The 22,901-nt window shown below is 40.0% G+C and overlaps 1 protein-coding gene across 5 annotated transcripts in view; it reads right to left on the bottom strand.

Annotated features, from left to right (window-relative positions):
* UGP2 (UDP-glucose pyrophosphorylase 2) overlaps window positions 1-22,901 on the bottom strand; it is a 67,189-nt gene that overhangs the window by 41,251 nt on the left and 3,037 nt on the right. For all 5 annotated transcript variants that reach the window (XM_008254344.4, XM_008254342.4, XM_008254345.4 and 2 more), the window contains exons 2-3: window positions 10,267-10,394; window positions 8,951-9,058 (exon numbers count right to left, since the gene is read on the bottom strand). In XM_008254344.4, coding sequence (XP_008252566.1) covers window positions 8,951-9,058; window positions 10,267-10,380 — 222 coding nt within the window. In that variant the 5' untranslated portion in view covers window positions 10,381-10,394. The remainder of the gene's footprint in view (window positions 1-8,950; window positions 9,059-10,266; window positions 10,395-22,901) is intronic.

Here is a 22,901-nt window from a genome sequence, read left to right on the forward strand (position 1 = left end):
CACATTGTGGGAGAAATCCCAGAGTGAAGCGGGTGGGGAAGGGAAAAAAGGCCAGGGGCTGTAAAAAGAAATTTTTATGGAGCACTAACGGGCATGTAGAGGTGAGTGGATGCAAGGCAAGGGCAAGTCAGATAACATAAAACTGAGGGTGGAGGCTATGCTGACTTCTTCCTTAGTAGAAGGAAAAACTAGTCAAATAAGGAAACTATCAATAAGGAAAAAAACTAGTATTTTAGAAAGATACACATTAGCTTGTGTGTTTAAGGGAAGAGGTAAAGTGGGGACCAGAGACCTGTAAAGAAGCACGCTTTAAAGGGGAACAAAGGAACTGTGTGGGAATGATGAGAAAGTTCTGTATACTGATTGTTGTGATAGTTACACAGCTATATGATTAGTCAAAATTCAGGTGATTTATACCTGAATAAACTTAACAATAAAAAAATCATAAGTAGCTAAAATGTTGATTTATCTTACAAGGTCTGTTTATCACAATTTAAACCAAAAACAATAATAAGCATATTTCAGCTAACTAAATTGGGTTGATGTTTTACATTAAAAAATCTAAACCAACTCTTTGAGTTAATTTAGACCAACTGAGTTCATTCATACCATGAAGTGTGGTTTCAAAATTCTGTTCCAATCTTCTACCATTGCTATCTCTCTTAATGGAAACTGCAGGTTTTTTTTTTTTTTTTCTTTACTATTAGACAGACAGAGTTAGGCAGTGAGAGAGAGAGCCAGAGTGAAAGGCCTTCCTTCCGTTGGTTCACCCCTCAAATGGCCGCTACAGCTGGTGTGCTGTGCCGATCTGAAGCCAGGAGCCAGGTGCTTTTCCTGGTCTTCCACGCGGGTGCAGGGCCCAAGCACTTGGGCCATCCTCCACTGCCTTCCCGGACCAAAGCAGAGACCTGGACTGGAAGAGGAGCAACCGGGACTAGAACCGGTGCCCATATGGGATGCTGGCACTACAGGCGGAGGATTAACCAAGTGAGCCACGGCGCCAGCCCCGAAACTGCAGTTTTTGACATATCCCCAACACAACTACCCAGAGAAGGGAGAGATCCTCAGCCAGTGAACAGATGATGCAATGGCAAGCAAAGAACCTGACATTCTCAGGGCCTTCATTCTGACTCTGGACATGGAGCAGACACAGCTACCATATACTCCACCACAAAAACTACATGCATTAAGCTTATGACTTTTAGATTCCTACTATTCTCAAAATTTTTCTCTGCATTTTCAGAGAAGTCTTGCCTCCCGGTCACCCTAGCAGACTACCTAAATGCCAGATGGTCTTTCTTGGGACTCTGAGCTAGTTGATAGATACTTCCATAACACCCTGTGGACTGCTTATCATACTGTTCTGCACTTAGCTGTGAATACATATCCTCCATAAATATGGGGTCAAAATGCTAAGAGACCAAGGCTTGTTTTTTTGTTTTTGTTTTTTTTTGACAGGCAGAGTGGGCAGTGAGAGAGAGAGAGAGAGACAGAGAGAAAGGTCTTCCTTTTTCTGTTGGTTCACCCCCCAATGGCTACTGCGGCCGGCACACCGTGCTGATCCGAAGCCAGGAGCCAGGTGCTTCCCCTGGTCTCCCACGCAGGTGCAGGGCCCAAGGACTTGGGCCATCCTCCACTGCATTCCCGGGCCACAGCAGAGCGCTGGACTGGAAGAAGAGCAACTGGGACACAATCTTGCGCCCTGACCGGGACTAGACCCCGGGGTGCTGGTGCCGCAGATGGAGGATTAGCCTATTGAGCAGCAGGGCCAGCCCCAAGGCTTGTTTTTGTAGATCCAGCATCCAGATAGTGCTTGGTAGGAGGCACCTGATAAATGTTTCTTAAGTGAGATTCTAAGACATAGTTCTCAAGCTTTATAGATCATTAACACTTTTTGAGAATCTGAAGAAAGGAAGGCAATCTACTTACAAAAAAAAAAGTATACTGATGCACAGTTTTATCTATAATTTTAAGCAAACTATGAAGGACCTGCAATTCCTACAAAGACCTCCCAAACTGAGATAAACATTCTAGCCTTATCTTGTCTTATATAGTGAGACAAGTGGAAATATAATCTAGAACAAAGAAAAAGAATTAGAGATTTTGAAAGGAATTTTCAGGCAGAAAGGACAAGAGATAAGCAAGGATCACTTCTGTTTTATGTAAAAATTCTCCCCGTATCAACCAGATTTGTAATATCCTTTCTTAAATAAAGACAATGCAAATTCCCCCACAGCTGTACCAGTGACAAGACATGTGATAAAATAAACTTACAGGGGCCAGCGCTGTAGCAGAGGGTTAATGTCCTGCGGTGCTGGCATCCCATACGGGTGCCGGTTCGAGAACCGGCGGCTCCACTTCCGATCCAGCTCTCTGCTATGGCCTGGGAAAGCAGCATAAAATGGCCCAAGTGCTTGGGACCCTGCACCCACATGGGAGACCTGGAAGAAGCTCCTGGCTCCTGACTTGGGATCAGCATAGCTCCAGATCTGGGGAGTGAACCAGCAGACGGCAGACCTCTCTCTAACTCTGTCTTTCAAATAAATAAAATAAATCTTTAAAAAAATAACCTTACAAATATATTTTCTTATCCAATTTTAAGTCATAAGATGCTTACATAAAAGATAAGCTTTAAGTATAAAACTAAAATTATGTTAGGTGTCACTGGCCCTATGACATACATGGCAAGTTCAAAGGAACTCTGTGGGCTGGAAGGTGGAGTGGAGAAAATGATAAAGTTCAAAGAGTAGTACTACTACCTTAGACCCACTTACGATTTTTCCAAGGAGTTCTATTGTGCAGGACTGTAATGTCCACAACTCTCAATACAAGGGCAACAGTTAAAGACCCCGGTACAATAATACCAAGAGTCTTTCAAACTTTTTTTTTTCCTTTTTTTGACAGGCAGAGTGGACAGTGAGAGAGAGAGACAGAGAAAAAGGTCTTCCTGTGCTGTTGGTTCACTCTCCAATGGCCGCCGCGGCGCGCTGCGGCCGGCGCACCGCGCTGATCCGATGGCAGGAGCCAGGTACTTATCCTGGTTTCCCATGGGGTGCAGGGCCCAAGTACTTGGGCCATCCTCCACTGCACTCCCTGGCCACAGCAGAGAGCTGGCCTGGAAGAGGGGCAACCAGGATAGAATCCGGCGCCCCGACTGGGACTAGAACCCGGTGTGCCGGCGCCGCAAGGCGGAGGATTAGCCTAGTGAGCCACGGCGCCGGCCCTTTCAAACTTAATATGGAATTGCCATTAAAGTTCCACGTATTTAACATTGCTATTTCTAAAACAAAATTATAAATAAGTAACCAGAATGGAATTAAGAATCAGAGGCCTGGGGCCAGCATTGTGCCACAGAAAGTAAAGCCATTGCCTACGATGCTAGCATTTCCTGTGAGTGTGGTTTGTGTCCCTGCTCCTCCAATTCCAATCCAGCTCCCTGCTAATGGCCGGGAAAAGCAGCAGAAGATGGCCCAGGAACTTGGGCCCCTGCCACCCATGTGGGAGACCCAGAAGCTCCTGGCTACAGCCTGGCCCAGCCCCAGCCAGCCATTGCCAGCCATTTGGGGAGTGAACCAGCGGATCGAAGAATTCTCTCCCTCTCTCCCCCTCTCACTCTAACTTTCAAATAAATAAATCATAAAAAAAAAAAAAAAGGAATCACAGGTCTGTTGTCTGTTCCTTAATCAGGTCCCCCTCCCTAAAACAAAGGTCCTATATACAAAGGCATGTGAAGGAAGGTAGTCTCAGGGAAAAATCAAAGACTGTTCAGTTCATTATAGAATCAAAGGTAAGGAATGAGAGCTTTGGCAGTATTTTGCGAAATTACTAGTAATATATTTGCTTAGACTGGTATTTCTATACACTATAATTTTAAATTTTTATGTTAAGAAAAAAGAACTTTGGTATTCGGTCACATCCTCAGGATTATCTTGTTAAAAGTCATTTCATTTTTATGAAATACTTTTACATTTAGGATCTTACTTTATCATACACACAAAACAAGTCTCTAATGACTTTCCCCTTAGCTGACCACATGCTCAGACTCAATCACCCTGTGTCATATCCCTGACCACGTGGCCTCCAGTAAGTCTTTCAGAAAAATGTGCATACTTCAGATGCAGAGTGTACTGTGGCTCACCTTCAGGAAAAAAAAATTTCATTGTTTTGTACTCTGCACATATATAAGTTTTTCAAAATGCCTTTCATTTAAATAGACACATTTTAATGTTTTAGTACTGATAGAATAAAGGAAGGAAAACTCTCAGATATTTTTATGGAATAAAACAAAAAATCTGTTGGAGGTAAATACCACATTGATGCATGATATTCTCTTCATTGCCAATTCTCTCTCTTCTTCTTTCTAGTCACAAAAACAATCTCAGCCTCTTGAGTTTATCTAAACAAAAAGTCTGAGGCATGCATTTGGAATAGTGGTTAAATTGTTGCTTACAAGGTACACATTCCATATTTGAGTGCTAGGATTCTAAGTACTGGCTACTCCACTTCTGATGAAGCTTCCAACTAATGCATCCTCTAGGAAGCTGTAAATGATGGCTCAAGTTCTTGGGAGACCTGGGTTGAGTTCTGGGCTTCTGGCTTCAGTTTGGTCTATTCCTGGCTGTTGCGGGCATTTGGAGAGTGACCCAGTGAATGGAAGGTAGGGGTGTGTGTGTGTGTGTGTGTGTCTTTCAAATAAAATGAAAATAAAATTTTTTATACTTAATGTATTTGTTTAGAGAATATTCTTCACAGAAATGAGAGTGCATCATTACCAGAGGTCAGAGCTAGCCAGGTGATAGCATCTTTTTTTTAAAGTAGGACTCAGAAAAACCTGTCCGCTTCAGCATCTCAAGTAGGCTCGAAAACTTCTCCCTTTTTTGGTTTATTTCCCATTCCTCTCCATCCCCAACACATAAGCTTGGCCAGGGCCAAGACACTCTCAACAATAAAATGGTCACCTGAAGCTCCATATGCTGGCTGGTCCTTCCTTGCTATACTCTAAAATACTAGTCTTAACATATCTTTAAAAAAAAAAGTTACATAAATATTAAGATAATTTGAATTATAACATTTGTTTCATTAACCAAGTCGGTGCTGAACATTTGCCCTAACACCATAAATTGTGTTATTTTTAGTCATAAGTCAATAAAATATGGATTCAATGGACTATTTAAAAAGCATCTATGTGTTCACTGAGCATTAAAATATCAACAGAGTAATAAGCAAGAGTAAAATCTGACAACATAAATTGAATGTCCTTCAATCTCAAATTTATGAAAAATGATTTTGTCTAAAAATGATACTCTGAATTGACAAAAGCTTTTGGGGTCAGTTTTTTGGGTCAAAAGAAGAAAACTACTTCAGACTTTCATTTTAAAAAATGTACTAAAGTGGGGTCGGCTATGTTTTTCCATAAAGAACTAGACAGTGTATAATATAGATTTTTCAAGACATATAGTCTTCCGTTGGTTCACCCTCCAATGGCCGCCGCGGCCGGCGCGCTGCGGCCGGCGCACCGCGCTGATCCGATGGCAGGAGCCAGGAGCCAGGTGCTTTTCCTGGTCTCCCATGGGGTGCAGGGCCCAAGCACCTGGGCCATCCTCCACTGCACTCCCTGGCCATAGCAGAGGGCTGGCCTGGAAGAGGGGCAACCGGGACAGAATCCGGCTCCCCGACCGGGACTAGAACCCGGTGTGCCGGCGCCGCTAGGCGGAGGATTAGCCTAGTGAGCCGCGGCGCCGGCCGACATATAGTCTTAATCACAACTATTTAATTCTGCCATTGTAGCATGACAGCAGCTGTAATATGTAAATGATTAAATGTGGCTATATTCTAATAATCCTTTTTTAATATAAAGATTTACCTATTTTATTTGAAATGCAGAATTATAGAGAGAGAGCGCGCACAATCTTCTGTTTGCTGGTTTACTCACCAAATAGCCGCAGTGACCAGGGCTAGGCCAGCCTGAAGCCAGGAGCTAGGAGCTTCTTCTGGGTCTCCCACATCGGTGGCAGGGGCCTAAGCCCTTGGGCCATTTTCCACTGCTTTCCCAGGTATATTAGCAGGGAGCTGGATCAGATGTGAAACAGCTAGGAATGGGCTCCCATATGAGATACTACCACTGCAGGCAACAGCTTAACCCGCTATGCCACGGCACTGTGCCCCTAATAAATCTTTACAAACTAGATGGTTGACTCTGGTAATTTGCCAACCCACGTACAAAAACAGATCTTCTGTTATGACAATGCTTATGTACACATCTTTGATATGATGTTGACAGTAAAAATGTGACTCTAAACAGCTCTTCTCCCACAGTAATTTATTTTTCATTAGAAAGATAAACTATCATCTGCATTAAAAAAAAGATTAATGTCTGCTAAATAAAAATATTGTCTTGCAAGGAAATTGATCTTTATATAATCTAAGATCTGATAAAGAAAACCTTGAGTGGAGGGGTATGCTAGCAGTGATCAAACATTAATCCAATATTTATATTCTCAAAATTACTTGAAAAATTGCTAATACACAGACTATATACAAAAAATACTTGTGCCTTTATGAAGATCAGGACACTGCTGAAATTTCAACATCTTTTGTCTCCACATTCACATTTCAAAACCTTCAACATTAAGGGTATATGGGATCGCAAGCATGTTTTTTATAGATGCTCAAAACTTTTAAAAAAGCCACACACTTTATATTCGCTTGCATGTTTCTAACCTACAGAGGAAAAAATATGCTCAAAACCTAGGCTTCAAAATAAAGACATTTTAAGTGAAGACTTAGATTTATATAAACAGAAAAGGAGTGCATGAAAATCAAATTACATCCAAAATTTCTATTTATATTCTTTTTTTCTATACCAATTTGTATTCCCATTGTAACCACAGCTCATTACATGGGTATGATCTCTTGAAAGGATTTATCAGAATCCCTGTTGGGGAGGAGTGAGGGCAAGTACTGAGTTATAAAAATCCCAAGGTGATTCTCATCCCTCTTCTCCTTCCTTGCCCACGCTCCAATTCTCACTTCAACAACCCCTACTATATGTCATCATGTCTCAAAATACAGATTTCCCCACTGGCAAAGTAGGACCTTGAACCTTAAAATATACTGAATGTAACACGCCTGTGTGCTTTTCTTCAAGGTAGGCTCCATCTTCAAATATTAAATTTGAAAAATATTAAGTTCAAAAAAAACTCCAAGACTTCCAGACCAGCAAGAAAGACTTAAAAACTGAGAAAACCACAACTGTAGACCTAGCCCCATTATTAATTATTAAATAAGTAAGGTTTCAATCACTAATAATTCCTAGGAAAAAAATTGTAAGTATTTAAGGGGAGGATAAATAGTGCCTAAAGTTATAATTTCATGCTTGCTCCCATTTTTAAAAATCTGACTGAATTTACATCTAGTTCCTTTTTTAAACAACATACCTCTCCAGAAAAATTCTTTTATTATTTTTTTGGGAAAAAATATTATTCATTGTACAACTTATAAGCAGAAAAATAAATCACAATTCATTCACCACGCTAAGAAAATCAAAGTCAAAAAAGTAGGTCCTAAAAAATAAGTATACTATAATTATCAAGAATTATAGGCAAGAGGAATTTTTAACTTCAATATCAAAAATGAGAGACTCCTCAAGGTGAATAATGAGGTAGGATTTTTGTTTTCTTTTTACAATAAGCAAGTAATTTTTTAAATTTTAAAGTTTAAGAAATAAAAGATATTTTCTATATATGGAAATAAAAACTCCTAATGAGGACCTATATGTAAGATTTTCTCATTAGGAAAAAATATAAAAGGAACTTCATCAGTTTCAGCTGCCATAGAGGATATATACTGAATCAGAGCTATGTTCCATTAACACTTTTACAAACAGAGGTAGTAGTCTGTTCTTAAACCAATACTAGATTATATAAGATTACAGACATGAGAGATAAATTATCTACATATAATTATTCACTCTATCATTCCATTTCTGCCTACAGAGCAAAGTGCCACAAGAAGCAGATGTCAAAAGAGCTGACAGGAAAGAGAAGAAAGGTCAGTATGTTTATAAACCCTGTTCCTCAGATACTCACTTCAACAAACATTCACTCAGGACACCTCAGCCTCAAGATCTAGTATAAGAACACATTGACAAACACCTACTAACAATTAGGACACTTAAGTGCCACAGGATTGTAGAAATAACCTCTGATGTCTATAAAACGCATCATGGTTTAAAATTTTTCCACATGTTATCTTCCTAAAGCCTTCTAACAACCCTGTGAGGTATACAAAGCACTTGATGTTTCACACAGAGCTCATAAGCAGCAGAGCCAAGGTTTTGAGCCTCTGATACTACTGGACTACTCTTCCTCAGTGCAGCTTTCTAGGGGACGATGACAGAGGTACAGGCATTCAAATTTGCCTCAAAGAATGGACTTTAATAGGTGAAGAGACCATGGCATTCCATAAATACAACATACCCAGAAGTTCAGAAGCAGGGATATATGAGAGTGAAGAGAATGCTATGTTGGTTCACATGAGACAGACAGGGGAAATAATGTCATAAAATTAAGTAGAAATCATGAGGTGAGCTTTAAGATTTCACCAAGTGTCTAACCACGATCCCATGACAATGAGAAATCAAATGGTTTGGAAGGAAAAAGAAGGAATCAATGCAAAGTTCTGATGGTGTTTTGGTACAAAACGTACATTTCCAAAGAATTACTTCATTTACAAAGTTAAGATATAAGGTTTTTAAGTTTTGAGGTTGTCCAAAAGAAAACAAAGTAACTGAAAACTATTTCCCTAATTTTAGCATGAGAGGTCTGTAAATTCAAAGCAATTCCTGTATTTGACTTGATAGTTCTTACAGGTCCTCCACACTACCACACTTCCGAAGTTAAACTGCTGTCAGAAATTACTTTAAATTTTCTTACATTAATTTAAAACTTACCGAATCTTCTGGAGGTCTCTGAATTTTTCCCCAATCCACAGAAGGTCCCTTTTCTTGCAAAAATCTATGGAATAGCTTCCGAAATCCATCAAGATCTTTTTTAGTGTGCTATGAAAACAAAAGTTATTGTTACAACCAGGATAATACTTTGTATTTCACATAAATAGGTACAAACTATACATTTAAAATAATTTTAAATGAAATTCTTATACTAACAGGAAATGGAGTAGAGTTTTTTTTTTTTTTAATATCCTAATTGAAAACTAAAATGTTAATAGGAACCACATTTAAAGGAATACCGGCAAATAATCCTCCCCACTTACTTCCAGTATTATGCAATCTGACATCATTTAGTTGATGGAAATTTCAACTGGTTCTCTATATTCATAGATACGTGTGTGTATAAACACACATATATATTCATATATATTTATTCAATGTCTTCTAAGTGGAAATTCATCTTTATCAAAAATATAAAAAGGAACATGTCTAACCTCAATATTAAATACAAATCAAAATAAGAAAATTGAGAAGGATAACCTACTGAATTGTAACTAAAAAAGTAAATACCTTCGAATTCTGAGAGACTTCTTATTGTCAAAATATCATGGTTCTGTTAGAATTGCCTCTTTGTAAAAGGTATGGAGAATATACTAACTTCTCTTAATTCCAACTGAACACTGATATCTATTTCTCCATCTAATGATATCAAAACATAACAAAGGAAGTACAATTATGTTCTGATTATTTTGGTAAATTTGGAAACTTTCTATTCTTTAAAAGACTTAATGGGGGGCCAGCACTGTGGTGCAGCCAATTAAAGCCCTGGCCTACAGCATTGGCATCCCATAAGGTGCCGGTTCAAGTCCTGGATGTTCCACTTCTGATCCAGCTCCCTGCTAATGTGCCTGGGAAAGCAGCAGACTATGACCCAAGTGCTTGGGCCCCTGCACCCACATGGGAGAACTGGAAGAAGTTCCTGGCTTCAGATCAGCACAGCTCCAGCCATTGTAGCCATTTGGGGAGTGAACCAGTGGATAAAAGATATCTCTCTCTCTCTCTCTCTCTCTCTCTCTCTCTCTCTCTCTCTCTCTCTTTCACATAAATAAATCTTTAAAAACAAAACAAAACAAAAGGACTTAATTGTTTTACGACCAAAGTTTAAAAACCCTTAATTGTCAAGCAATGCTTATTTTTTTTTGATGTTATCACTCATGCTTATTTCAGGCTGCACCACCATCATCACTGTCACCACCATCAGTAGCAGCAACTAAGCATGTGGATAAATGAAGCAAAAAACACTGTAGAGTCCTTACCTCAAACTCCTGTGCTGGTGCTGTTGTGAGTATTTTTTCTAGTTCCTTCTTCACTGATAACTCTAGCTCTTGTCGAATGACTTCTTGGAACTGAGAAGCACCATCTTGAGACATTGCTTTGCTAAGATCTTAAGATGAAAATACAAAAGCACCAAATGAAAAATCAGACATTCAAACAGGTGGTGAGCTGCAACTGACCTGTTTCTAGTATACTGGAAAATGAAAAAGGCTCAGGCCTATGGCCCCATCATCCGCTAGTCATTATCAATTAGTTAGTACTATACAATCACATGGATTTAACTCTAACTGGTATATCTATATGCCTTACTAGTGTATCTGGGACACTAACTAAAAACTTTAGAGTAGGTGGGGCAGGTGAAAGTAAAAGGGTTAATTTTCATTTGCACATCTTGCTTCATTTCTACTGATGTCTCCCTGCTATCAAAACTGGAGAAAAATTAAAACCAGAATGTTATTAATAAGAACACGTTTTACAGAACATGCCCTTATGGAATTGCTGCCTCAAAAGAGAACTGAAGAGATTTGGCAATTTCACAGAAACAAAACATTTTTCCCGTATCATCAGCAGACAAGATAACATTTTAAGGAATCCTTTCCATTTTAGAAGAGGTACCTGGGGCTGGTGTTGTGGTAGTGGCAAGGCAGATTAATCCTCTACCTGTGATACCAGCATCCCATATGGGTGCCAGTTTGAGACATGGCTGCTTTACTTCTGATCCAGCTCCCTGCTAATGTACCTGGGAAAGCAGCAAAAGATGGCCCAAGTACTTGGACCTTTGCACCTATGTGGGAGACCCGGAAGCTCCTGGCTCCCAGTTTCAGCCTGGCCCAGCCCCAGCCATTGCAGCCATTTGGGGAAGAGATTCTCTCTCTCTCCTCTAACTCTGCCTTTCAGATAACAAATAAATAAATAAATCTTTTTTAAAAAAGCATATACACATGTACACATACACACACCATCTACTTTCCAATGCTTTTTTTAAAAAAATGGTGATGGAAACATTTAACTTACATTCAAAGTAAATGCCAAAATCAGATAAAACTAAATGTAACCACAAAGTTTAAAAGTAACTAAAGTAGGGGCAGACATTTGGCTCAGTGGTTGACCCACTGGATTCCTGCTAATGTAGAAAACTTACGAAGCAAAATGTGATGGTTCAAGTACTTGAGTCCCTGCCTCCCACAAGGGAGACCTGGAGTTGTGAGAAATTTCCCTAAACTTTATTTTCCCTTTGTTTAATAAGCATCAAATGCACATAATGAACAATTTACATTTTTTCTATCTCTTCTACAACTATGAACAGCTTATATGACAGAAGAACTTTACCACAAGCCTATCACCTCTTCTACCCCATTCCACTGCTGTTTCATTCCCCTTCCCTGGGCAAAGTGCTATTCTTAAGTTCCACTTTTACTGATTAAAGAATAAGAAAGGGCTTTTCAAGGATAACGAATATTCAAGAACAAGAGAGTGCTTAAGCAAGAAGAGTAGCTATCTTTGACACCTAGGCTCAGAAAAGGAGGCACAGGGCTAGAAATCATTTTTCCCTTTTATCCGTCCCAAATTTTCTAAAGGTCTTGAATTTCTGATAGGAAAAGAAGTAAAGACTTTACAAGCTTTCTGAGATTTAACATTCTCAGATTACTTTCTGGTAATGATAGTTACATTTTTAAGGGACGGGCTATTAAAGAATCCCCTGAATAATCCAAGATTTTCAACCTCACAAAAACGTTTTGTCTCTCCCCACTTCCTAGCAATATACAATTGACCCTCTGACTTCAGGCAGAGAGTAGTTTAGGAGCCAGACATTTCACTATTTTAGGCATAACTCAGAATTTTATTAGATATGACATAAATTAATCTATGCTACTTGTTTTACAGATGAAGAAACTGAGGTTGAAAATAACTGACTTATCCAATGTCACCAAGCAAACTAATACTGAGCCCTATTCCACTACTGAGGTAAAAATACGCTGCTTCCCACCTACCCCCTCTTCCTCCACAACCACCAAGTCTGGCTCTTTTTAATCTATGATATAAAATTCCTAATTTTTTATCCCTAATAAAAAATTCTCCTGAAGAATTTTTATCAGAACGTCTTCTTACATCCAATCAACAGAGTAACTCTCTACCACATAAAACCAGGCTTAGGTGCTGGCATCCCACATGGGTGCCAGTTTGTGTCCCAGTTGTTCCACTTCCAATCTAGCTCCCTGGTAAAGGCCTGGGAAAAGTAGAGGAAAATGGCCCAAATGTTTGGCCCCTGCCACCACATGGGAGATCTTGAGGAAGTTCTGGCTTCAGCCTGGCTCCACCTTAGCTGTTGCCACCATATGGGGAGTGCACCAGCAGATGGAAGATCTCTGTCTCTTCTCCCTCTGTAACTCTTTCAAATAAATAAATCTTAAAAAAACAAAAACAAAAATAAAAACTGGGCTTAATAAATTTTTGTAGCTGATTTCATTAGAATTTAGTCAATTTCAGACAGAACAGGCCGATAATACCCTTCCCTAACACTCTAATACTGATAACAAAGTAACTTCATATTCTGAAGTACAAAGCTGCTTCACAAAGCACAGGAGAGGCCAGAAGAACACCAAGATCAACAAAGAGGCTGAAGAGCATTCTACCCATTCATCAGCTCTATCAGTACCAATCTTCTTTGGAAGCCCATAATGAAGACATCTGTAGTTAGAGGAAAAGTGCATTCTTTATCTTAAACCAGGAAATGACTTGTGATCCAAATCAGCATAAAACACAAATAATATAATGGTAACTGGAGTCACCTTAAAGAAAGCTGAACTATACTGACAAAACTTATGTCCAACTCAAGCTAGCCAGCTTCCTTTGGGTTCTTAATGCAGGCTTTAAACTCAATTATTTGAGAATATTCTTTGGATTCTACTACTATTAGCCTGCATCTTGTCTTACCTCTCTGACCATGTTTCAGTTTCCTTAACTGAATCATCCTTTTTTCTCCTACTCACAAGGTGTGTTTTTTTGTTTTGTTTTGTTTTTTTTTTTAAGATTTTATTTGAGAGGCAGAATTACAGACACAAACAGGGAGAGACAGAGACATCTTCCATCTGCTGATTTACACCCCAAATGGCTGCAGTGGTTGGAGCTGGGCTGATCTGAAGCCAGGAGCTTCTTCTGGGTCTCCCACATGGGTGCAGGGGCCCAAGGACTTGACCCATCTCCCACTGCTTTCCCAGGGCATAGCAGAGAGCTGGACTCGAAGAGCAGCCAGGACTCCAACCAGCACCCATATGGGATGCCGGTGCCACAGGCAGACACCCCATGCCCAAGGTTTTCTAAGATTTTGTCCCCAGGATCATTTTTCCTCCCCTCAGTTATGCCCTCCTTTATCAATCTCCTTAATGATAATACTCAAATGTGTGCCTCTCATCCTGATCTTTATACTATGCTCCAAGGTCACATAGCCTACCACCTTCTAGACCTTTTGTAGCTAATGCCTAGCTAGGTACCTTAAACTTGACATGTCCAAAATAAAACTTATCATCCAAACTAAATACTCTTCTTGCCCTCTCTGCTTCTTTTCTGCTCACTAATCCGGTGGTGCTAACCATAAACTACAAATCCCATCATATCATGTTCCTCATTTGATGGGCTGCTCATTCATAATGAAATAAATATAAATTCCTTGTCCAGGAATGTATTTTTTTTTAGAGAGAGATTTTATTTTATTTTTTTTATTTGAGAGACAGAGTTTCAGAGAGAGGTAGAGACAGAGAGAGAGGTCTTCTATCTGCTGGTTCACTCCCCAGATGGCCGCAATGGCTAGAGCTGCGCCAATCGGAAGCCAGGAGCTTTTTCCAGGTCTCCCACGAGTGCAGGGGCCCAAAAACTTGGGCCATCTTCTACTGCTATCCCAGGCCATAGCAGAGAGCTGGATTGGAAGAGGAGCAGCCGGGACAGAACTGGCATCCATATGGGATGCCGGTGCTTCAGGCCAAGGGCATTAACCCACTACACTATAGTGCCAGCCCCCAGGAATGTCTTAAAAGCCAAGTTGAAGCATCTTTTTGAGTAGCCAAAACTAATCAAACTACTAAATAAAAATGCCAAGGGCTGCAATTTCCTACTCTATTTGTGACATCTAGAATAGTGTTTCTAAACTTTAATGTACATACAAACCACTTGACGGCCTTGTTAAAACAGATTCCTGGATAAGCCCCCAGAGATACTAACTCAATATGTCTGAACTGTGGAAAATAAAGCATTTCCAATCATCAAACACAGCTAGTTTGGTTTTGAGTAGCTCCAAGAAGGACCACACTGTTTAGCTTACTAAGTTTGTAACAGCCATATCCCTTGTCCCTCTTCCTACTCTCGTGCCATTTTTCCACCTCCTTTCTGCCTCAATACCATGTGTTTCAGAGGGCACTAGAACCAGATAATCTAAAGCCTTCTCAGTGACAGGTTTAAATATGAAAAATTAATATCATTCTGGTCAATGAGGCACAAAGGCACACTTTACCAAGCAATTTTGAAGACAGTTATTTCTTGATTAAAAAAAGATTTACCTGAGAAAACATGAGAGAAAGTCCATATGAATGCTTACTAAATGCCTTTTGAAAAGTATTTATGGGGCAGCACCGTGGCTCACTTGGTTAATCCTCCGCCTGCGGCACTGGTATCCCATATGGGCGCCGGGTTCTAGTCCCGGTTGCTCCTCTTCCAGTCCAGCTCTCTGCTGTGGCCCAGGAGGGCACTGGAGGATGGCCCAAGTGTTTGGGCCCCTGCACCTGCATGGGAGACCAGGAGAAGCACCTGGCTCCTGGTTTTGGATCAGCGCAGCGCCAGCCATAGCGGCCATTTGGGGAGTGAACCAACAGAAGGAAGACCTTTCTCTCTGTCTCTCCCTCTCACTGTCTATAACTATCTCTCAAATAAATAAAATAAAATCTTTAGAAAAAAAGCAAAAACTGTTACAACTTTAGGTTTCTCATTAATAATTAATATTAACCTTGCTTTCATACAATAGAATAGCTCTTAAAATCTCAAAAAAAAAAAAAACAAAAAAAACAAAAAAAACAGCAACAACTATCACTTGTGGAAAACAGAACATCCAGAAGAGATCTGCCAAATATGAGTAATTACTTTGCTTTAACTTTATTGGATGATAAGAAAGTCATGCTTAGGGGCCCATCACACTCATTTGTTGAGAAGATGGATACAGGGTACAACATAAAATCACTACCTAGGACCAAAAAAGATCTAGGAGCCCTGCCAGATAACTTGACATATGTGCATTTAGGTAAAAAATTTTAAGCTTAACTTTGTCAGTGAGTCCATTTTTCCATCTTGGAAACGAAGAAACAGAGGCCCAGAGATGCCGACTTACACAGTGGTGGTGCCACGCTCGAGACCGAGCTCTGTGGCCTCATGCCCTGCTTCTCTCCTACTGGAGGAAGGTCTCTTCTTTCTCAGTTATAGTATATTGACACGGTTTACCACCTCCAGGAGTATACCACCAAATTTGAATAAAAACTAGCAATTCAACTATGTCTATTATGTGAGGCTGCATTTACAAATTAAAATTAGCTTTCTGCTACTGCATCTTATATTCCTCACCTTTTCCTTATACAAGTATATTGTTTGTTTCTGAGCCATGAAAATAAATCGAAGAAAGCTTTTATGTACTCTATAAATATTTTATTACCAAGGCTAAGTATTTTACCATTAGCACTAATGAGCCCCAAATAATACATATGTTATCCCATTTTCCTGTTTTCTTTAGAAGGTTTAAAATTCTAGGCAGGGGTGTAACACAAAAGTATCACATCAATTACATCAGGGCAGCTACCAAAGGAAAATACAAACTCTAGTTACCTTGTCTGCAAGTGACTGTGGCCAAGGAGTAGGTGGAGCTACTGTCAAAGGCAGTGTGTCCTTTAGAACAGCATTTTTAGGGATGGGCATTTGGCTCAGCGGTGAAGATTTGCCTTGGGACATCCACATCCCATATCCCTCATTACAGTACCTGGACTTGATTTCTGGCTCCAGTTCCTCACTCCAGCCTCCTGCTAATGCCCTGGGAGGCAGCAGGTGACGGCCCAAGTACTTGGTTCCTGACACAAGGAGACGCAGACTGATTTCCTGGCTCCTGGCTTCAGCCTATCCCAGTCCCGGCCACTGTAGAAATTTGAAGAGTGAACTGGCAGATAGAAGAGCTTTCTAACTCTGTTTCTGTGTGTCTCTTTGCCTTGTAGACATGGGCATTTATCTAGGCAGTTAAGATGCCCACATACCATAATGTAGTACCTGGGTTTAAGTCCTGGCTCCAACTCTGGACTCCAGCTTCCTGCCAATGCAGATCCTGAGAGGCAGCAGCAGGGGCTCCTGCCACCTATATGGGAAACCTGGGTAGTGTTCCCTCCTGCTTCCAGCTTTGATCCCACTCAGCCCTGCTCAGACCATTGCAGGCATCTGATGATTGAACCAGCAGACAGGAACTCTACCTCTCTCTTTTCTTTCTCCCATCCCTTTCCCTCTCAAATAAGTAAATTCTAAGGGCCAGCACTGTGGCATCACAGGCACCAGTTCAAGTCCTGGCTGCTCCATCCCATATGGGCACCAGTCTGAGCCCTGGCTGTTCCACTTCTGATCCAGCTCCCTGATAATGAACCTGGGAAAGCAGCAGAAAATGGCCAAAGTGCTAGGGCCCCTGCACCCACATGGGAGGCCTAGATGAAGCTCCTGGTTTTGGTCTGGCCCAGCCCTGGCTATTGCGGCCATTTGGGGGAATTAACCAGTAAATGGAAGACCCCACCCCCCACCCCCGGCCTCTGCCTCTCTGTAACTCTTTCAAATAAATAAATAAATAAATGTTAAAGAAAAGAGAAAATTCTAAAAAAAAAAAAAAATTTCGATAGTATTCTTACAATTTGGTTGCTAACAGGTAAAAAGTAGACAGCATATTATGAATATTTCAGGTTCATAAGTACAATGAATTGTATATTTTTATAAAAATACAAGTGAAATCACAAACAGGGAATTCTCTTGATTTACACAGGAAATCTAACAAACTCTCCACAAATCTTTTGGACAAATGAAATATTTGGTTGTTTGTGTAAGTTAACAAAGACAATGTAGTCAATTTCTCCATAGTTCTCAAAAACAATCCTTAATTGTCAAAATGGTTTGGGGATATACTTGATTTCATTTGGCAATGAATAAAAGAATTAACAATGGAACTATTGGCAGAGGCAGAATGTGAATTCTAGACAATTACTCTGCATCAGCTAAAGGAGATGCCTGAATCACCAATCAAGAGAACTGGGAAGCAGCTTTCAAATGCAGTATTCTTTTCTCAAATATAAATCGCCCAATTAAAAAACACAAAGTTTAATTTTCTTTCCATAGTTTAACAAGTCAACTTCCAAATAATTTAAAATTTATTCAGGGAAAGATACATGCCTAGTATATTTTTAGAGATCTAAGAAACATGGCATGATCCATGAAATTACCAAAATCAAGATGTCTACACTTCATATACTATTACCCCAAGTTAAAAATATGATACTTTAGAAAAGAAATGGCTGTGTCAAAAAAGTAATAGTCTTTAGAAAAAAAACTCCAGCTTATAAAGAGATCTGATACAATATAAAGGGTAGTCAGTGAATCATATTTACTTACCTATTCCATTCAAAACCCTCAGAGAATGTCTCCCAAAAATTTATTCTAAAACTGCTGGAATTTTCTCAAAGGTAAAAATGCTGGATAAAAGAATAGTACTATGGAAAATTAGTGCTTCTAACTACCATTCATTGTCACAGATGATCACAAGTTAGTTTGACTTTGATATATTCATATTAAATTTTTTTTTTTTTTTGACAGGCAGAGTGGACAGTGAGAGAGAGACAGAGAGAAAGGTCTTCCTTTTGCCGTTGGTTCACCCTCCAATGGCCGCCGCGCTGCGGCTGGCGCACTGCGCTGATCCGATGGCAGGAGCCAGGAGCCAGGTGCTTCTCCTGATCTCCCATGGGGTGCAGGGCCCAAGCACCTGGGCCATCCTCCACTGCACTCCCTGGCCACAGCAGAGAGCTGGCCTGGAAGAGGGGCAACCGGGACAGAATCCAGCGCCCCAACCGGGACTAGAACCCGGTGTGCTGGCGCCGCTAGGCGGAGGATTAGCCTAGTGAGCCAAGGCGCCAGCTGCATATTAATTTTTTTAAAGATTTATTTGAAAGAGTTACAGAGAGAAGTGGGGAGGGGGGAGGAGAGAGAGAGAAAGAGAGAGAGAGAATATGAATCTTCCAATCATTGGTTCATTCCCCAAATGGCCACAGTGGCCGGAGCTGGGTGATCTGAAGCCAGGAACTTCTTCCGAGTCTCCCACATGGGTGCAGGGGCCCAAAGACTTGGGCCATCCTCTGTTGCTTTCCCAGGCACAACAGCAGGGAGCTGGATTGGAAGTGGAGCAGCAGAGACTGGAACCAGTGCCCATATAGGATGCCAGCACTGCAGGCCAGGGTCCTGGCTCAGTTTACATTAACTTTCCAGCAATGAATGTACCCGATTTTCTGAGAACTCCTAAGGCCCACACTTCTGCAAACAGTACTGAATACAACTAGGTGGAAACTGGAAAAACTTGGTGGAAATTGGAAAATGACAGACCATTGCTCCATTTATCTAAAACATTTTCATTATGTTAACTGATGCTTCTTTCAGAAACTAAGTATTCTATTATTTGAATTAAAGTTGCTGCTACAATTCATCTATGAAGGAAAAAATGGCATATACAAAGAGAATAGTCTCTATGAAGAGCTATTGGAAGCTATTACCTACTGTGTAAACTTTTTAATGTATCTTGAGAATATTAAAATGGAACTTAAGAAGTGTACAGTTAATATTTCTTATTTCTCTAATGTTTCTTGTCAACTTTTTCTCTCAGCAGGCTTTCACAAATGAAAACCATTCATTTAATTAGAAAGCTGAGTTAGCAAGAATATGGGAAATTTAACAAGAGCTTACAAGGTCCATGTTGGAAAACACTCAAGTTTTCATCTGCTCATCTCTTCCCTTTTTAATTTCTTTGAATTTTACATTTATAACAGTGACTCTTAATTTAACAAAATCCCCCCCAGCAATATAATACTGTCATGTCTTAAAAATGAGGGGTAAAAAAATAAAAATAAGGGGTATGTGTTAGTCATAATGTGTTATGACCATTTGCTGCACATAGTCCTGACTCAAATCCAGGCCATACTCCCCTTGGGTTAAAAGCATTCTAGTCATCTAAATGACCAACAATAGGCTAAATTTGGTTTTGGGATTTGCCAGTGTCTGACCTTAACAACCAGACCCCAGAATGCTTCTCATCCCTGTATTCATCTGAGAATCTTCCAGTTATAATTAGCTCAGTAATCGTCACTGGCTAACTGCCATCCACCAAACAAGAATCACCAAAAAGAGTCACAAAAAGAATTCCAACAAATGGGAAAGTTGACAGACCTCAAATATTTTTAAAGTGACACAGTGGTACTTAAAATGGTCTTTCCTGAAACAGAATTATCTCAATTTAAGAACGTTAAGGAAAACTTTTACATAATTTAGATAATGGAACATTAAACATAGTTTTTAAGAAGTGCCTCTAATGTTACATACAAGCACATATGACTTTAGATGGCTAGACATTAGTCTACCACTTATAAGTTTTGAAACATTTAGACAGATTATCCCATAGCTCTCAGAACTTTTCAAAAGCAAAAATCCAAAAGGCACCCCTGAGAAACCTAGAGAAAAAGTCACAGCAGCTAATGACCCCCAACACCTCCAAACTGTGACAAGAAGATCCTTCTCACTCAGCTATAAAAGAGATAGTATTCAGATTTATTTATAATAACTGGAAGTGCTGCAATAACCCTCGGGGCAGAGAAAACCAGCAGCTGAAGAAATTTCACAGGCAGGCAAAAGGTGACCTAAGGGCAGTGTACACCAGCTAGGAAGAACACCACAAATCCAGCAAAGGGTCTATGACAAAGAACTTTAAAGTGCCTGAGAAACAGACCTGGGGAGATGGCCAAGGAAAACTGAACCTTCTTTTGGCCAAAGAATTCATACTAAGAACTCTCCTGCCTATCAACACTAAGTATTTTCATTAATTGCACAGTTCTACCTAATAGCTTATGGTCAAAATGCCTCACGATGGAGATGTCCAGTTTTCCTATAAAGTACATACATTGCCTAGATTTGGGTAAAGAAATTCAGGCCAAGTGTAGCAATCCTTTGTCTCATAACATTCAAAAACCTGTACAGAGGTGGTAGTTTGGCTCAGGGGTTAAGACCCACCTATTTGGGATGCCTGCATCGCATAACAGAAAGCTTGGGTTTGAGTCCTGGTTCTACTCCAGATCCCAGCTTCCTGCTAATGTGCAACCCGGGAAGCAGCTGCAATGGCTCATTTTAAGAACACGGAGGAACAATTTTACTATTAAAAAAAAAATGGGTATTAATGCTTTTAATAGTAGTTAGGACCACGCCACGAATTTGAGAGACCCACATTGAGTTCCTGGTTCCTTGATTTAGCATGGCCTAGCCCCAGCTGCTGTGGGCATTTAGAATATGAACCAGAGGATGAGAAACTTTTTTTTCCTTTCAAATAAGTAAGTAAAAATTAAGGGGAAAAAAAGCTATGTGTGTATACAATACACAGATATAATACCCAGACCTGCTTAACTACAAGTGCCTAGCATGTGGGATACATCAGAAGTCCCAATACACTGTACTGCACATATGAAACAGTCAAAAAAATTTTTGTTGACCGGACTAAAAATCCCAAATGTACATTCACCTCCGCACTATCCATGCATCATTCTGCCCCAGCTTCCCATCCTTGCATTTTTTTTTAAAGCCTATCAACTGAGCCTGACTGAACACCAAACCTGGAATAGGAAAATAGAGAACTGTCACACCTGTCTTGTTTCTGTTCATTTCTGTTGATGACATGTGATTATACTTTTGATGGCAATACTACCAGGAAGGCCACCATCATTTTCTAGAAAGAAAAATAAAATGTACTGGCCCTCAAATATGTGCCTAGCTCTCATAATTAATCTCATTTTAACTTCTTAATAACCGTGAGGTATAAAGTATTGATACTCAACTTTTGTATAGGTAGAAACTAAGCTTCAGGAAAGTTATTTCTCTAAGAATACCTGCTAGTAATAGGATTCAAACCTGTGTCCACACCTTTACATCCTTCTCAACATTTGTCTAATCTAAGAAGTGTTATAAAAAACTACAAGCAAAAATGTAAGCTAACCCACTAAAATAGCACATGGAAAGTACTGAATTGTGGGATTCTCATTTGCAATCCATGATTAATTCTTTTAGAGCATCCACTACTTAAAAGACAACTCCTTTCTTCTAGGGATATATTATCTTTGCCTAAAGAGAATGAGTCTAGTTGGAGAAACGGGCCATTTTTATAGTTTTTAATACAAAAAGCACAAAATGGGTGGACAGCATAAGGATTTCTAACAGGTTTATTAGTTGTGAACTATGGACAAGATACTTAACTTTCCTCAGCTATTTATAAGAGCATGATAAAAATATACTACTTCTTAGGAAGCTTAAATTAAACAAAGTATGAAAGCAGTTAGGAGCCTAACATTTATTAACTCTTTCCCTAGAAAGTAGTATAAGCTAGGTGCCACTGAGTACAAATGCTTTCTTAAAAAATCAGAAACAAAAACTCCAATTTATATACTTGAAAATTGATCTGAGGAGACAGAAGTCAATCAGGTTTATCATTTATATCTTAGACTTATCATTTACAACCACATAGGGTTAAACATATAGAGGACTCACACTTGCAGCATAAAATTTAAAACAAGAGAACATTTGTTTATAAAAATGGGGGAAAGATGTTATCTTTTTTGTACAAAACTGCTGGTTTAAAAGAAAAACCATTTGGCCAGCGCCGCACCGTGGCTTACTTGGCTAATCCTCCGCCTGCGGCTCCCGCACTCCAGGTACTAGTCCCGGTTGCTCCTTTTCCCATCCAGCAATCTGCTGTGGCCCGGGAGGGCAGTGGAGGATGGCCCAAGTGCTTGGGTTCCTGCACCCGCATGGGAGACAGGGAGGAAGTACCTGGCTACTGGCTTCGGAATGGCGCAGTGCCGGCCGTGGAGGCCATTAGGGGAGTGAACCAATGGAAGGAAGACCTTTCTCTCTGTCTCTCATTGTCTATAACTCTCTTGTCTGTCTCTAACTCTGCCTGACCAAAAAAGAAAAGAAAAAAAAAACCGTTTAAAATAAAAGGATGGCAACTAAATGCAGTGTTATCTTGGATTGAATCATAAGAATAGTACTCTGAATTAGGTGTGTACTGTGGCTAACAGTAATGTATCTATATTATGTCTAATTTTTCTATACATCTATATATATTCCAAAATAAAAAGCTCATTTTTTAGAAAAGTTGATGACAAAGTAATGACAAGCATATATAGCAATTCTTAAGTATTGTGATTGGATTTAAAACCTCGTGAGGGGCCGGCGCCGCGGCTCACTAGGCTAATCCTCCGCCTTGCAGCGCTGGCACACCAGGTTCTAGTCCCGGTCGGGGCGCCGGATTCTGTCCCGG

Source organism: Oryctolagus cuniculus, chromosome 2 (assembly GCF_964237555.1).
Source record: "Oryctolagus cuniculus chromosome 2, mOryCun1.1, whole genome shotgun sequence".
Lineage (NCBI taxonomy): Eukaryota > Metazoa > Chordata > Mammalia > Lagomorpha > Leporidae > Oryctolagus > Oryctolagus cuniculus.